We start from the raw sequence: 18749 nt of genomic DNA on the forward strand, positions 1-18749 counted from the left end.
ACGGAACTAAATGTACAGATTTAAAGGTAATATCCGGAGTACCACAGGGAAGTGTCATAGGACCGTTGCTGTTTACAATCTATATAAATGATCTAGTAGAAAGCGTCGGCTGCTCTTGAAGGCTATTCGTGGATGATGCAGTTGTCTATACCAAAGTAGCAATGCCAGAAGATACTAGGAATTTGCAGAACGACCTGCAAAGAATTGATGAATGGTGCAGGCTCTGGCAGTTGACCCTGAACGTAAATAAATGTAACATATTCCGCATACATGGGAAAAGAAATCCACGATTGTACAGTACATTATTGATGATGAACAGCGGGGGACAGCGTTTGCCGTAAAATATATAGGAGTAACTATCCAGAGCGACGTTAAGTGGAACGACCATATAAAACAAATAGTGGGAAAAGCAGACACCAGACTCAAATTCATAGGAAGAATCTTAAGGAAATGTAACTCATCCGCGAAAGAAGTGGCTTATAAGGTGCTTTTTCGCCCGAGTCTTAAGTATCGTTCATCTGTCTGGGACCCCTATCATGGAGGACTGATAGATGAGATACAGAAGATCCAGCGAAGAACGGCGCGTTTCGTCACGGGATCGTTTAGCTGGCGAGAGAGCGTTACGGAGATGCTAAGCAAACTCCACTGGCAGCCGTTACAAGAGAGGCGTTGTGCATCACGGAGAGATTTACTATTGAAATTTCGGGACAGAACTTTGCAGGAGGAGTCGGACAACATATTACTTCCCCTTACATACATCTCGCGTATTGACCACGAGGAGATAATTCGAGGAATTAGAGCTAATACAGAGGCTTACCGACAACCATTCTTCCTTCCCCCGCACTATTAGCGAGTGGTACAGTGTTGGAGGGATCAGATAGTGGTACCGAAAGCACCCTCTGCCACACACCATTAAGTGGCTCGCGGAGTATGATGTAGGTGGAGATTTTCCGCTGCGGATATTGAAATCGCGAGCGTGAGTCGCAAACACGTAGGCAACGACGGCCTGCGTGGTTGAGTCACTGCAATGTTCCAATCCTGGGCAGTCGTCATGTCACCTGTGTTGACGTTATTTCAGCTCTGTTAAGGGGGAAAACCACATTAGTAGGTTAAAAATATGCGATTTTTTTAAATTGCAAAAATCGGTAGGTTAACTATCCAAGAACACCTGTCAAAATTTCAAAGCGAAATTCGCATTCGTTTAGATGTTATGAGCACATTAGGCCGGTTGTTCGTCACAGATTTTTTGGGATTTTTTTGGGTGGTAAGAATTAATTAGAATTTAATCAAATTTTGACATCATTTCATTCATATTTCGAACAGGTTATTGCGAATTTTTTCAATAATTTCAGCCAAAAATAACAAAGTTACGTTGTGATGTCCGCTGAAGGCTTCGAGTATAGTTCTTCAATTGCGTGCAGTATAGTCATTCCGATTTTCATCTGAAATCAAAAAGGTTTTGAGTTTACATTAATTACTTATTTTCTAAGAATATGAACCTCAATGCAGGTGAAAATAATGCAAATTAAGCATTTTGCAGGCGTTGGAACAATTTACTTCGATTTCACTATATTTTTTCTAATTATACAAATAAAAGTACCCTTAAAATCATGATATCATCTCAGATTTAGTTCATGTAATTCGTAATTATGTAAAGAATCATAGTATCTTTTTTAATGATGATACGTTCTATACTTTTTGAGTTAGACTGCACTCAAATGTGAAAAAGTCATTTCGAGATAAGCGCGTTTGAAAAATAAATTCGCGGAAACTAGAAATTCAAAGAAGTTAACAATAGCGTCAAATGTTTATCGATTAATCTGCGAGTCCAGCATCATATACCAATCCTTCGTCTTCGTCATAGGCTTCGTTTTGCACTTGCAGCAATGCTTTCGAGCGTTCCGACCTTCCTTCGAATCCAGCTAACTACGTCGCTTCTGTCGGCTCACGCGCTGGTTACCCATTTGTTCGGCATAACTGAAGCTTCGTGTGCCTACTACAATTCCTGCCTCGTTCATCACCATCAGAAGGGATGAATTTCCTTCACTGAATAAGCCCGCTGCTAAATACGATGCCAATTCAACGACTTTCAGTCCGGAGTTCAAGTGTTTATGAGGTGGAATTAAAACTTTCATTCGCAGTTTAAGTGTGGCCACCTAAACATCTCTCCATTAATTCATCCCTTGCTAAATCTTAATATATTGGAAGAATTTCCTTCTGTACTATGAAGGCCGCTTTTTCGGGTCTGGAAAATTTTATTTTATTACTTAACTTCGAGTCCAGGCATATGCTCTTCCTAACGCTACAGTCGTGAAGATAGCCTAAGTGGAGGAAGTCGGGTACACCATCTGTGTGTGAAGCCTGTTAAGTCTCTTGTGTGTGTTCTCGTACGTTAACTGTGTGCATATCGTATACTTGGAGGTGCAGTTCGGGGAGCAGCGCAGCATTTGCGCAAACGACCGTGACAGTTGCGTAAAAGTCACACGCAGCGTGGCCGCTGTACCTTGTCACGTCCGCTACTGCGACGCGCATTCGATTCAGGTCGGACTCACCCCCCTGTCTAGCAGAATAACGCGCCACATGTTACGTTATTTGAGGTGGTCACTGTTATGTTCAGACTCATTATGTTAATTCATGTCAGACCACGGTGCTTCATGCTTGTTTTTTCGTGATAGCAGTGGAGACGGGTGTGAAACTGGGTTCTACCTTAAAGTCAGGTTTAGTGTAACCTAACAAGGCCTTCGCCTATTGCTAAAGATAATGTCTGTTTTCGATGGGATGACTTTATTCACATTGTGACAGTTCTTACTGCGGGATCGCACTTTGTAATAAACAGCGTAGATATAAACTGCACTATTATTGGCGCAGAAAATTACTTGCATCATTGCTAATTGTAAAGGTCTAGTAACATTCACACATGCAAGTGTTGAGAGAATATTAGTTATGTTTATTATGAGGAGTAGTCAATGAAAACCGGACACCTGCCGCAATGGGACATGGTATGGTTCCATTCAAAAGTAATCACCACATGCGTCAAGACATTTATCCCACTGGGAAACAAAACGATCAATTCCTGTTTCGTAGAATGCGTTTGGCTACTCGCGTTTCCACAACCACACCCACTCGTACACTTCCAGAACCCTTACACAATTGAAACCGACGTACATGCACGTCTTTCTTCAGGTCACCAAAGTTGTGAAAATCACATGGTGAAATATCCAGGCTGTGCAGAGGGATCCCAACCAAATCGCTGGAGCGTAGCCTTCGTCCGATTGGCAGCGTCGAGGGTAGGCATTACAGTGCAACGGGACGATTTTATGCAACAGCATTCCAACAGCCGACCGTTGTGGCCGAGCGGTTCTAGGCGCTTCAGTCTGGAACCGCGCAGGTTCGAATCCTGCCTCGGGCATGGATGTGTGTGATGTCCTTAGGTTAGTTAGGTTTAAGTAGTTCTAAGTTTTAGGGGACTGATGACCTCAGATGTCAAGTCCCATAGTGCTCAGAGCCATTTGAACCATTTTGAGCATTCCAACAAGCCAAATGCAAACAGCAATGACGATAGTGGAAACATTCCACATCTACCGCACCAAACAAATCCAAAGCTGTTTGCAGAAGTTCCGCTAAGGTCATGATGACCTGCTCTTTCAACCGCAGGGCCCCTCTACGCATCAGGTTCCTCGCGTGTGGTATCACAATTGATCTCCAATGCTCTGAAGACACTTGCAGAGAACCAGTGCGCCATAAAGTCAAAACGTTCAGGAATGCTGTCAGAGGGATTCATCCTGTTGCACGATAGCGCCCATCCCCATACTGCCAATCGGACAAAGACTACATTTCAATGATCTGATTAGGAAACACTCCAACATCCTCCGTACAGCCTGGATTTTTCACTGTGCGATTTTCAAGTCTTTGGTGACTTGAAGAAAGACGTGTGGATGTCTGTTTCAGCCAGACGAGGAAGTACAAGAGTGGGAAGTGTTGTAAATCTGTCATTCACTGATCACATTCTATGAAACCGATCTCCAAATGGGGTAATTGTCTTAATACATGTGATGATTACTTTTGAATGTGACCATTGCACGGTCCCATTGTGGAGGGAGCCTGCTTTTCATTTAATTGTCCCTCATAATTTCGTTCCATTGTGGAGTATGCACCTTTCTTGGCAAATGAAAACTGCGAGCCAGACCGGGCCTCAAGGCTGCAAGCTTTGCCTTTTGCAGACAAATACTCTTATGTACTGAGCTACCGAGGCACGACTTCCAAACCACTCTCACAACTACACTTCGTCTCTCCTACGTTCTCAGCTTCAGAGAAGACATTCTGCACAACTTTAGGAACTAGTGCTCCTGGAAGAAACGAAGGCAGAACACACTTCGCTGCATAGTGAAAATTCACGTTGGAAACAATCTCCTCAGCTGGGGTGTTGTGTACATAGTTCCGCATAGTCAGCAGGTACACAACTTTCCCAGTAGAGCGCGCCCCGCTAAGCACAACGGCGCAGGCGCAGCACTCATCCGTCTCTGCACCACAAGATGGCGCTGTCTTAGAGACAGACTAAATTCTGCTTCCGCCGATCCACGTATTAATATGTAACGCAGACAATCAGATTGCTGCTAACGTAGAACCTTTTCTCCTTGCGGATTACACTCGCGCAGTGATACCTGAACGCTCGAGGTATTATAACGCGTGTATAGACCTCCGATTAGTCAGTCTGCATTTGTCTGTAGTCAAGTTTCAGTCTGCGCCTAATAAGATTATGATATTCCTGTACGTAGCCATGAAGACAAATGTATAGACACTTTGTCAAGTATCAGAGATATGTGAGAATAAGATTAACGTACAAAGACCAAAGGAACTTCAGATTGTCAATTGTAAACAGCATCCAGAATCAAGTTAAGTAATTTCTGTGCTTTTTATTATTTTAATAAATATGTGCGAAAATTAATCAAGTTCTGTTTACAGTTGGTCACCGTCAATCTGCTACTCTAAGCGTGCAAGTGGCATTTCTATCGTCTGACCTAACGCCATGGTAAGACCATGAGACATATTGCTGACACTCGCCTACTTCGTTAGAGCAACAAGTCAAATAATCTGATGGTGTGTGTACCGAAGGTCTTACAGTACGCACACCACATGGGGTAAGCCATTTTTTGGGAACATACTTTCTTCCGAGAGTACCGATCCCTGGTATGCTTCCAAACCTGAGTGGAGTTTGGAAAGTAGGGGAGAGTACTGTCGGAAGTAAAGCTGCAAGGGTGGGGCGCGAGTCATTCGTACCTGAGTCGGTAACAGTATTCGTCTGCAAAGGCCAAGATTCCAAATAAGGTTACCAGCCAGCAGTACTGGATTAGTTACATGTAATGCACGGTACATCTTAATTTACCTCTAATTCTTCTCGCATCATACAGATGTAGGTGTCATTCTGTACGCGACGTTTCACCTCCAGGATGTGCTGGTACAGGGCCCGGCATCCGCCCTGCTCGAATGCGGCCTGCAGTTGTACGGGGTCGTGCTGCCCTGCCTTCACGACCCCCAGGTGGCTGAATTCACTTCCCGCCATCAGCAGCACTTCCACAGCAGACCAGCATTTGCGCTCCCAGGCGTACCTCACCGGCGTCCACCCGAGCAGGCCGTCCTCTGCAGACAGTGTGCCCTCCCCCGCGCGTCTGCAGAGTCGCTGCAGCAGAGGGAGCGACCCGCGGGCCACCGCCAGGTGCAGCGCGTTGCGCCCACACGCGTCTGTCTGCCTCCAATCAAAGCCCCCGGCCAGCAGTGCCCTCATCTCACCCTCGTCGCCACCCGACAGGGCCTCCAGCACCGCCTCCAGCAGTGGCCGGCCCCTCACTGCCCTGCGGTCGAAGGACTCTCGAAAGAAATCCAGTCTCCCGTTGAGGTAGGCCTTACGGTACGCCACTGCACGGCTCCGATCTCCGTATCCGAGGAAGCACCACTTGGCGAGGAAGTGTTCGGCGAACGTCCTGTGCAGGAACTCTGGTTTCCTGTAGGAGAACTCGTACACGATTCCGGCTTTCACGAAGTCTCCCCTATCGGACGGTGACATTGCCGGTACGTCTGCGCTGTGCAACAGAACCGACGCCGCGAGGAGCATCAGCTGTTCTTCGTGCTTCTGCTGCGCCTTCTCGACCTCTCTCCTCTTCCCGGGAGCGGAAAAGTTGTCACCCCATTTTTCCTCGTACAGCCTTCTGAATTTATTTTGGAAGAAAGCTTCGTACAGAGTCACAATGTCATACGTCTCATCAATTTCCTGCGACAGATTTACAAACATTTCAGCAAACAGAGGGATCCTCAGAAGATTCCTCAAGTTCTTGTTGAGACCACTGATGGCTGGGATGTTTCCCTTCGAGGAATGGCTCGTGAAGAAATATTCTAGCTCCGATTCACTGAAAGGCTCCAGCGTGTGTGGCGACACTCCCATCCGAGCCTGTAAGAGCTTCACCGGTTCTGGCCTCGTCGTCACCAGGAGCTTTCCCTTGCGTGGAGACAGCAGAGGCAGCACCTCGAGACACTTGTCGACATAGTCGGGGCACACCTCGTCGAAGCCGTCCACGAGACAAACGACTTGCGTGGACTGCAGCAGGCAGTGTCTAAGCAGGGTGTACTCCAGTTCACCTAGAACGCCCTCGTTAAAAACTGTCCACCTCAAGATGTCTTCTGCAGCACTCACACCATTCCTACTGTGATCTAAAACTGCGTAAAACTTAAATAGATTAACTCTCAATAGCCAGCAAGAAGGGACCTTCTCTTTTATTTTTTCCGCCACATGTGACAGCATCTTTGACTTGCCCACTCCGGGCTTCCCCTCCACAATTATTGTGTTGCTGCCGGTACCTTTGACGTGCTCTTTCTCTCGCTGTCGAATCTTAACCAGAGTGGAGAAAAACTCGCCCGTCAACACCCGCTGGTCCACGAGCTTCCTGGGCACGTAGTGCGCGGGCAGAGTTTCCAGCTCCCGGCCCATCCTCAGAGGCTGTGACAGCTGTGCTAGAGCCAGCAAGAGTGCCGGCTCACCGTCCAGCAGTGACTGGAGGGCGTCGACGTCCGCCACCAGGTCCTGCAGGCGGCATCCGTAGCGGTCCCCGTTTAACGCGACACTAATGTTCAGGAAGTCGTTCCAGCTGTCGCCGCTGATGTCGGCTGTGCGGCAAGTGTCGCTGAAGCAGTGGCTGCCCCTCCACGACACAACGACGAAGCGGCGATGACTTCGGTGTTCACTTTGCATCTCGTTCGTAAGCTCATCCAGAATCGCAGAGCTATCTTCAGTCTCATCATCTACAATCACCTGAAGATAGTTGAAATAGATCAGTTAGACACAAGTATATTCAAAAATCATTTTTTTTAAATACAGCTTGCTTAATTATTTCATAATTTTCGCATATTGAAATTTACACTACTTATTCACAACATAAAACAGCTTTAAATGCCTTGTTTCTCTTCAGAAGAATCAATTAACACATTTTTGTTCTATCTCTGTATGATTCCATTTTCAATTCGTAGTAATTAAACTTGATAAGATCTATTGGCACTAAGAACCACCATTACTCCCAGTGAACTAATACACTATGTGGTCAAAAGTATACGGACAAAAACATAGGTTTTTCATGTTAGGTGCATTGGGCTGCCACCTGCTGCCAGGTACTCCATATCTGAGTCCTAAGTAGGCATTAGACATCGTCAGAGAGCCGAATGGGGCGCTCCGCGGAACTCACGAACTTTGAACGTGGTCAGGTGATTTTCACTTGTGTCATACGTCTGTAAGCGAGATATCAACACTCCTTAACATCCCTAGGTCCACTGTCTGCGATGTCATACTGAAGTGGAGATGTTGTGTACATAGTCCAGCGTAGTTAGCGCGTACACAACTTTCCCACTAGAGCGCGCCCCGCTAAGCACAACAGCGCAGGCGCAACACTCGTCCGTCTCCGCACTACATGATGGCGCTGCCATAGAGACAGACCAAATTCTGCTTCCACCAATCCGCGTACTAATATGTAACGCAGCCAATGAGATTGCTGCTAACGTAGAACCTTTTCCCCTCGCAGACCACACTCGCGCAGTGATACATGAATGCATGAGATATTATAACGAGTGTACAGACCTCTGATTAGTCAGTCTGCATTTGTCTGCCCCAGTCTGTACCAGTCTGCATTAGTCTGTACCAGTCTATAGTCAAGTTTCAGTCTGCGCCTAATAAGATTACCATATTCCTGTACATAGCCATGAAGATAAATGTATAGACACTTTTGTCAAGTATCAGAGATATATGTGAGAATAAAATTAACATACCAATACCAAAGGAACTTCAGATTGTCAATTGTAAATAGCATCCAGAACCAAGTTAAGTAATTTTTATGCTTGTTATTATTTTAATAAATGTGTGTGAAAATTAATCAAGTTCTGTTTAAAGTTGGTCACCGTCAATCTGCTACTCTAAGCGTGCAAGTGGCATTTCTATCGTCTGACCTAACGGCAGAAGATAAACACGCACCGATAAGACCACGAGACATACTGCTGACACTCGCCTACTTTGTTAGAGCGACAAGTCAAATAATCTGATGGTGTGTGTAGTGAAGGCCTTACAGTACGCACACCACAGGAGACGTGAAGGGACACGTACAGCACAAACGTGTATAGCCCACCTCGTCTGTTGACTGACAGAGGCCGCCAAGAATTCAAGAGGGTTGTAATGTGTAATAGGCAGATATCTATACAGACCATCACACAGGAGTTCCAAACTGCATCATGATCCACTGCAAATACTATGACAGTTAGGCGGGAGGTGAGGAAACTTGTATTTCATGGTCGAGCGGCTGCTCTTATACCACACATCACACCGGTAAATGCCAAGCGACGCCTCGCTTGGTGTATGGAGCGTAAAACATTGGACTAATGAAAAGTGGAAAAACGTTGTGTGGAGAGACGAATCACGATGCACAATGTGGCGATCCGATGGCAGGGTGTGGGTATGGCGAATGCCCGGTGAACGTCATCTGCCAGCGTGTGTAGTGCCAACAGTAAAATTCGGAGGCGGTGATGTTATGGTGTGGTCGTGTTTTCCATGGAGGGGGCTTGTACCCCTTGTTGTTTTGCATGGCACTATCACAGCACAGGCCTACATTGATGTTTTAAGCATCTTCTTGCTTCCCACTGTTGAAGAGCAATTCGGCGATGGCGATTGCATCCTTCAACACGATCGAGCACCTGTTTATAACGCACGGCCTGTGGCGGAGTGGTTACACGACAATAACATCCCCGTAATGGACTAGCCTGAACAGAGTCCTGACCTGAATACTATAGAACACCTTTGGAACGTTTCGGAACGGCGACTTCGTGTCAGGCCTCACTGACCGACATCGATACCTCTCCTCAGTGCAGTACTCCGTGAAGAATGGGCTGCCATTCCCCAAAAAACCTTCGAGCACCTGGTTGAACGTATGCCTACGAGAGTGGAAGCTGTCATCAAGGTTAAGCGTGGGCCAACACCAAACTGAATTCCAGCATTACCGATGGAGGCCGCCACGAACTTGTAAGTCATTTTTAGTCAGGTGTCCGGATACTTTTGATCACACAGTGTAGATTTTGTGGGGGACAAGAGCACTGAAATAGTCTGTGTTAGGCGAAACAGTTTATTGTAGAAATATTCCATTCAACACCTATTTTAGTAATACTGTATGTTTCTAGCACTAGTGCTCTTATAACACTCCATAAAATCAGTATCTTGTAAAAGTGATTCAAATGTTCAAGGAAGTCATATTTTGTGACTCAATAAACGACACAAAAATATCTTACAATGTTTCAGTGCTAACTACAATGATCGCTTCACTGTATAGTATTTAATAAAAGTAAACTAGAAAACAGTTCTGCTTAGTGGGCCATAGACAACTGTAATGCTAAAACAATTTCGGTAAATATGAAGCAGTTGGAGGTCAAAGGCATACTTGCCAGAATATGTTCGTTTCGAATCTATTACTCAGAAATAAAAAATGTATCCTAGGGGATAAGTTTTCACCTTCGTAGACTTTAAATAAGCTTATGACTCAGTGGACCGTAACAGCCCCTTCAAAAATCTAAAGGAGTTAGGCCTAGACCTCAAAGTCAGTGCACGTATTAGACAAACACTAGATTGTGCAAAATCTAACGTAAGGTTCAGGGAAAATTTTCAGCATGCAGTAATGTGACAAGATGGTGGAGTGTATCCATTAATTTCCGTCTGTCCCTCTCAAAACTTTTCGAAAACTTGAACAAATCAAAGGTTAAAATGTAACAAAGATTCAAGTTAAGAAGAGCCATTACCATGGTAGTCAGATTAGCTCTTGCATAATAACCTATTATTCTGATTTGGAACATTCCAACAGATCACAGAGAGTACATATTCTTAAAGAAACAAAAGAAAGGGAAAGAATTCGTACCTCGTCATAAAAGGAAACGTTAGTGTTTGGCATCCAAAAAAAGAGAGAGCTTCCCTATTTTTTGGCGAAATCATTTAAGACACTAGCATATAAAATATTGTTTATGAAATTCAGTACCGCAAAAACTGAAACAGCAAGATATTTACGATAAAAGATGCATCAGAAAATGGACAAAGCTAAGAGGCTGTAATATGATAATCAAATACTATTGTTTTATGGAGCTGAAACGTTCATTTTAAACAGATGCACTGAATAAATCCAAAAATATCTGGGGAAGCTGTGGAGTTCTGCAAAACTCCCAACAAAGCTAAAACTGGAACAATGTAATTGATCACTGTAGTAAAAGAGGCCTGTAAGAAGAAGAGGTGACACAACGGGAAAGAAAATTTTGTAGCAGAAAATTCATGGCCACGTAGTCAGATAGTCGTTAGGTGTTTATTGCCTAATTTTCAGCTTTCTCGTGTTTATTTCCAGATGAGCTGGCCTTTGGAGACCTTCAGTAATTTAAGACTGTAGTACTTTTCATTAAGGAATTCAGTGCTACAGATCTCCTACACTGGCCGTACACCACTGGTGATCGTCGAGGGGACACTGAATAGTGCACGGTACATCCAAACCGTCATCGAACCCATTGTTCTACCATTCCTAGACCGGCAAGGGAACATGCTGTTCCAACAGGACAATGCACGTCCGCATGTATCCCGTGCCACCCAACGTGCTCTAGAAGGTGTAGGTCAACTACCCTGACCAGCAAGATCTCCGGATCTGTCCCCCATTGAGCATGTTTGGGACTGGATGAAGCGTCGTCTCACGCGGTCTGCACGTCCAGCACGAACGCTAGTCCAACTGAGGCGCCAGGTGGAAATGGCATGGCAAGCCGTTCCACAGGACTACATCCAGCATCTCTACGATCGTCTCCATGGGAGAATAGCAGCCTGCATTGTGTGCGAAAGGTGGATATACACTGTACTAGTGCCGACATTGTGCATGCTCTGTTGCCTGTGTCTATGTACCTGTGGTTCTGTCAGTGTGATCATGTGATGTATCTGACCCCAGGAATGTGTCAATAAAGTTTCCCCTTCCTGGGACAATGAATTCACGGTGTTCTTATTTCAATTTCCAGGAGTGTATGTCCTTTTGTACATGACTGTATACGTAACCAATTGTATATTATATTGTTATGTAGATAACTTCATCTGTATTACACTTTGTGTACAACGCACCTCAGCAATTACAACATACGATGTGACATATGTAAACTGTGAAAGAAAAATCTGCGTGTGGACACTGTGGACATGAAAGTGGAAATCTTTATGTCAAAAAACACGAACATTTTTTATGACATAAACATTTCGGGGGCCAATATAGCGTCCCCAGTGCCAAATTTTTTATCATGTAGCCGTAAAATAATAATTTCTCTGTGTAGGTTTAGATTGCAAAGAAATAATTTATGACAGAATGATCTAAAGAGACGACAAGATACGCTCTTTTGTTAATTTTTTAGTCGACTTCACTTCTTCTTTTCTCTTGAATGTGTCTAGAGGGACATCTTGCGTGTGCTGACAAATGTAAGCATATTTGTATGAGTTAAGCATATAATATACCGATTTAATATTATTGTGCACTTTTAATTTGTAAGAGGTGATCCCGATTTCATGTCCGCCTTCCTTGAATTAACCTGCATTCAAGTAAATTACAGCTCAACAATGCAGCGGCCGATGCAGCCAACGACGCCATTACGTGGCGAATTTAACTTATGAAAAATTAGCGGAAGCGGAAAACTCGCCCGCTATTAGCATAATATTAATTTTTCTCCACAGCCGCACGAAGTTGCAGAAATACTTAGCTTTAAGATTCTTATTTTCAGTACCATAGCCGAGAGCCAGAGCCAGGACTCCGACTACAATACAATGGTTGAAGGAGGTAAGAAAAATACTCTCGCGCGTGTGTGGGCCGCAATTTTAATTAATAACTAAAGATTTCTTGCTTTAAAGTGAACTGACTAGCCGAGGAAATTAATATGAAAAGTTTATTACATTCTTCAACTTAAATATCATTTTTATTAAGTCCCACCACGTAAGTCGGCAACAATCAAAAAATAATAATAACAATAATAATATATATATTAAATTACGACGGCCGACGGACGCGAGAGCGCTTTTTATTGTTCATGAAAACCACACATTGAATGTTGTACCACCATACAGCGAGACCTTCAGAGGTGGTGGTCCAGATTGTTGTACACACCAGTACCTCTAATACCCAATAGCACGCCCTCTTGCATTGATGCACGCCTGTATTCGTTGTGGCGTACTATCCACAAGTTCATCAAAGCACTTTTGGTCCAGATTGTCCCACTCCTCATCGGCGATTCGGCGTAGATCCCTCAGAGTGGTTGGTGGGTCACGTCACCCATAAACAGCCCTTTTCAATCTTTCCCAGGCATGTTCGAAAGGGTTCATGTCTGGAGAACATGGTGGCCACTCTAGTTAAGCGATGTCGCTATCCGGAAGGAAGTCATTCACAAGATGTGCGCACGATGGGGGCGCGAATTGTTGCCCATGAAGACGAATGCCTCCCCAATATGCTGCCGATATGGTCGCAATATCGGTCAGAGGATGTCATTCGCGTATCGTGCAGCCGATATGGCACCTTCCATGACTACCAGCGGCGTACGTCGGCACCACATAATGCGACCCCAAAACAGCAGGGAACGTCCACCTTGCTGCACTCGCTGGGCAGTGTATCTAAGGCGTTCAGCCTGACCGTGTTGCCTCCAAACACGTCTCCAACGATTGTCTGGTTGAAGGCATATGCGACAGTCATCAGTAAAGAGAACTTGATGCCAATACTGAGCGGTCCATTCGGCATGTTGTTGGGCCCATCTGTACCGCAAAGATGGATCACGCCATGGACGTCGGGAGTGAAGTTGCGCATCATGCAGCGTATTGCGCACAGTTTAAGTCGTAACACGGCGTCCTGTTGCTGCACGACAAGCATTATTCAACATGATGGCGTTGCTGTCAGGGTTTCTCCGAGCCATAAGCCGTAAGTAGCGGTCATCCACTGCAGTAGTAGCCCTTGGGCGGCTTGAACTACGCATGTAATCAACAGTTCCAGTCTCTCTGTATCTACTCCATGTCCGAGCAAAATCGCTTTGGTGCACTGCGAGATGCATGGACACTTCCCTTGTTGAGAGCCCTTCCTGGCACAAAGTAACAATACGGACGCGATCGAATCGCGGTAATGACCGTCTAGGCATGGTTGAACTACAGTCAACACGAGCCATGTACCTCCTTCCTGGTGGAATGGTTGGAACTGATCGGCTGTCGCACCCCCTCCGTCTAATAGGTGCTGCTGATGCATGGTTGTTTATATCTTTGGGCCGGTTTAGTGATATCTCTGAACAGTCATAGGAACTGTGTCTGTGATAAAATATCCAGAGTCAACGTTTATCTTCAGGAGTTCTGGGAACTGCGGTAATGCAAAACGTTTTTTGGTATATAGAGGGAGAGAGACACACATACACACTCATAAGTCATGCTCAGCTTGCAGGCGTCACTGGATGCGGATATGGAGGGGCTTGTGGTCAAAGCAACTTATCTTGATGGATTTCTCCATTTACAGCCCGTATCTTTGCTCGGATGATCCCCTGTTACCAAGTCACGCGCTCGCAACACCACTAGGTGGCATCCTATGTCATGTGGTCAGCACACCGCTCTCCTGGCTGTATGTCAGTTTCCAAGACTGAAGCCACTACTTTTCTATCAAGTAGCACCTCAGTTTGCCTTACCAGGGCTGAGTGCACCTCGTTTGCCAACAGTGCATGGCAAACCGGATGGTCAGCCATCTAAGCTTCTTCCAAACTGTTGGATTGGATGCAGAGGACCTGCACCTTGGCTGGCCCATCCCCTGGATTTGACGCCTGTAGACTTTATTCTGTGGCGAAAGCTGAAAGATGTAGTCTACAAGGACATAGCAACTACACCTGATGATATGCAATGATGTATTACTACAAGTCTGCTGAAATGCTAGCATGTGAGCAGACGTTTTTTCATACCAGACTGGAAGCAGTATTGCCACTGATATTGTCGTTTTGAACACAACCTTTGATGGTCAATTGTCTCAATACTGGTCATAATCCACATAACTAGTGTACACACTTGTGTCGTTTAGTGTGTGCTACCATAGGTATCGTACAAGTGTTGGTATAGGGACTTCGCAAAATACGATATCTTATAAAAGATTCTCACTAAAATCCTGCAACAAACACCACTGACATTCTGATTTACACTACTTTTAGTTTGTTAATGTCAATAGGCACTGTTTCATTCAAAACGTATATGTTCGCACAAAATATGTACTTTCTAAGTAACATTAAAACAGGTTTACTGGCTAACAATACAAGCCCCTGATTAGCAATACATTCTGTGAAAGCCACACATCAATAGCACTTTCCAGTTCCGCAATATTTGTGGTGCAAATTTTAGGTGATACATCCTGTATACAGGGTGCTACAAAAAGGTACGGCCAAACTTTCAGGAAACATTCCTCACACACAATGAAAGAAAATATGTTATGTGGACATATGGCCGGAAACGCTTACTTTCCATGTTAGAGCTCATTTTATTACTTCTCTTCAAATCACATTAATCATGGAATGGAAACACACTGCAACAGAACGTACCAGCGTGACTTCAAACACTTTGTTACAGGAAATGTTCAAAATGTCCTCCGTTAGCGAGGATACATGCATCCACCCTCCGTCTCATGGAATCCCTGATGCGCTGATGCAGCCCTGGAGAATGGCGTATTGTATGACAGCCGTCCACAATACAAGCACCAAGAGTCTCTACATTTGGTACCGGGATTGCGTAGACAAGAGCTTTCAAATGCCCCCATAAATGAAAGTCAAGAGGGTTGAGGTCAGGGGAGCGTGGAGGCCATGGAATTGGTCCGCCTCTACCAATCCATCGGTCACCGAATCTGTTGTTGAGAAGCGTACGAACACTTCGACTGAAATGTGCAGGAGCTCCATCGTGCATGAACCACATGTTGTGTCGTACTTGTAAAGGCAGATGTTCTAGCAGCACAGGTAGAGTATCCCGTATGAAATCATGATAACGTACTCCCTTGAGCGTAGGTGGAAGAACATGGGGCCCAATCGAGACATCACCAACAATGTCTGCCCAAACGTTCACAGAAAATCTGTGTTGATGACGTAAATGCAAAATTGCGTGCGGATTCTCGCCATCCCACACATGTTTATTGTGAAAATTTACAATTTGATCACGTTGGAATGAAACCTCATCCGTAAAGAGAACATTTGCACTGAAATGAGGATTGACACATTGTTGGATGAACCATTCGCAGAAGTGTACCTGTGGAGGCCAATCAGCTGCTGATAGTGCCTGCACACGCTGTACATGGTACGGAAACAACTGGTTCTCCCGTAGCACTCTCCATACAGTGACGTGGTCCACGTTACCTTGTACAGCAACAACTTCTCTGACGCTGACATTAGGGTTATCGTCAACTGCACGAAGAATTACCTCGTCCATTGCAGGTGTCCTCGTCGTTCTAGGTCTTCCCCAGTCGCGAGTCATAGGCTGAAATGTTCCGTGCTCCCTAAGACGCCGATCAATTGCTTCGAACGTCTTCCTGTCGGGACACCTTCGTTCTGGAAATCTGTCTCGATGCAAACGTACCGCGCCACGGCTATTGCCCCGTGCTAATCCATACATCGAACGGGCATCTGCCAACTCCGCATTTGTAAACGTTGTACTGACTGCAAAACCACGTTCGTGATGAACACTAACCTGTTGATGCTACGTGCTGATGTGCTTGATGCTAGTACTGTAGAGCAATGAGTCGCATGTCAACACAAGCACCGAAGTCAACATTACCTTCCTTCAATTGGGCCAACTGGCGGTGAATCGAGGAAGTACGGTACATACTGACGAAACTAAAATGATCTCTAACATGGAAATTAAGCGGTTCCACATAACATCTTTCCTTTATTTGTGTGTGAGGACTGTTTCCTGAAAGTTTGGCCGTACCTTTTTGTAACACCCTGTATATGTATTTCATTTGATAAAGTATTAGTTGATTACCATCTCACACTATTTTCAATCTTTTTGATGATGACCAATAGTGGCTGACTGGTTAGCAAAATAAAATATTTTCTTTGATTGCATCAAATCTGAAGTTAAAATAACAATTTCGTACTAGCTTCCATCACTCTGAAACTTACCAGCCATCGACAGTACGGTCCCCAACAGCGGAGAATCCGGTGGCGCAGCACTCTGAATCGGTCCACAGCCACCATGATGTGCGTTTCATTAGCCAGTGCCTGGTGAATCTTCGTAGCAGAGAGAGCTGCCATTTGCCTTCCTGGAGGCCTCAACCACGCTGGGTTACACGACTCCACGTAGCTCCGTACATTTTCCACATTGCAGTACTCGAGTCTGGTGGTCACTGCTCTGCACTCGGTCACCTCCTTCCTGACGTATTCGTCCACGAGTGCCTGCCATGTGCTCCAAGCACTCGTCAAACACGCACTTTGGTTGTTCATCCAGTCCCTGATGCTCTTGCACAAGCTGTCACACAAGGTTTCGCATAGGTCACCGGCGCCCAGCAATTCTTCCAGCTCCTTGCAAATGTCGCCTACAATGTTATTAGAACTGCTCTGCTGGCACAGCAGGTAAAAATTCTCCACAAAGCTGATGTCCTCATGGACTGCCTTCCAAACCTGTTCGTTGTTCGGTTTGAGCTTGTACAGGTGGCCACCAGCCTCTAGCAGCTCCAGACCTGGGAAGGTGCCCACATACTGGCGCTCAAGTATGTCGAGGCTACTGTCGCCCAGACAGGCGTTCGTCAACAAGGCGAATGTGGCTCTGTTCGTATCCAGTGTCTCGCTAATTTCTCTGTAGGAGGTGCAGTACATGCTGAGCCCGAAGTCGCATTTCGTGGCCTCTGACAGCCACGCGCCACTGTGTACGGTCATGGCCGTCGGGGAGGTCTTGTGCTTGAGCTGGACGAGCAGGGTGTTCACCTCATTTTGTCCCTCAGGTCGCCATACCAACACCACGTCATCGAACTTCCCGGCATCGCCATTGTTGGCACACAACTGGAAGTGTAGCCCATACCGCAGGCAGCGGAGGAAGACCAGGGCCAGCATGCGCTCCTCGTACCGGTCCCCCTCTCCTGTAGAGTGTGATCCTTTATTGTATTCCAGAGCAGTAGACCTACAACAAGCAAGATGATAACGATGATGATGATGATAGTGATTATGACGATGGTTTTCGTGTGCTCAAGGGCGAGGGTAAAACATCCTTGCTGTATATGAATGTATGCATATACGAGGGTAATCCCAAAAGTAAGGCCTCCTATTTTTTCATAAGTACATAGACCTGTTTATTTCTACAATGGTTTACGTCAGTTTACAGCTTGGACATTTAGTTTTTTTCGACCTAATCAGCATTCCTGTCGATGTATTTTTGTAGACGCAGTGGCAGGTTTTGTTTGCCCATGTCATACCAGCTCGCCGCCGTGCTGTTCAGAAAGTTATGAACCTTTTCTTTCACCTCGTCGTCGGAGCTGAATCGCTGGGACCACAGTTAACGCTGACAGATACTGTGAGACTCTGAAAAAACTCAAACGGGCAATTCAGAACCCGAGAAGAGGAATGTTGAGCAAGGGCGTACACATTCTCCATGACAACACTCGCCCACACATCGCTCGCCAAACCGTTGCTCTCCTGCAACAGTTTCAGTGGAACATAATCACCCACCCTGTAGTCCTGACTTGGCGCCAGTGAATATCACCTGTTCCCTAGGTTAAATGAACATTTGGCCGGAAAGCGATGCAGCTCCGACGACGAGGTTAAAGAAGAGGTTCATAACATTCTGAACAGCATGGCGGCGAGCTGGTATGACATGGGCATACAAAAACTGCCACAGCATCTACAAAACTGCATCGACAGAAATTGTGATTATGTCGAATAACTAAATGTTCGAGCTGTAAACTGATACAAAACATTGTAGTAACAAACAGGTCTATGTACGTATAAAAAAATAGGAGACTTTACTTTTGGGATTACCCTCGTAGCACAAAGGAGCATGAAACAGTATAGTTTCCAGATTTATCATAACAGTATAAAATTTACAATGGTACCATTTTCCTAGATAGGAACCCTGCTTGTCAGTGCAATCGGTCGATCATTGCACAAGTTTTCCGATACCATTAGAAAATTAGAAACAAGTTTTTTATTTCAGCAGCAAATGATGTACGAACCACTCACTTGCTCCACCTCTCCCTTCA

General features: G+C 45.3%; 1 protein-coding gene across 2 annotated transcripts in view; it reads right to left on the reverse strand.

Moving 5' to 3' along the window:
- LOC124550971 overlaps nucleotides 1-18749 on the reverse strand; it is an 81118-nt gene that overhangs the window by 22454 nt on the left and 39915 nt on the right. For both annotated transcript variants that reach the window (XM_047125790.1, XM_047125791.1), the window contains exons 3-4: nucleotides 16681-17674; nucleotides 5384-7300 (exon numbers count right to left, since the gene is read on the reverse strand). In XM_047125790.1, the coding sequence (XP_046981746.1) occupies nucleotides 5384-7300; nucleotides 16681-17674 (2911 nt within the window). The remainder of the gene's footprint in view (nucleotides 1-5383; nucleotides 7301-16680; nucleotides 17675-18749) is intronic.

The sequence above is a fragment of the Schistocerca americana genome, chromosome 9, assembly GCF_021461395.2.
Source record: "Schistocerca americana isolate TAMUIC-IGC-003095 chromosome 9, iqSchAmer2.1, whole genome shotgun sequence".
Classification (NCBI taxonomy): domain Eukaryota; kingdom Metazoa; phylum Arthropoda; class Insecta; order Orthoptera; family Acrididae; genus Schistocerca; species Schistocerca americana.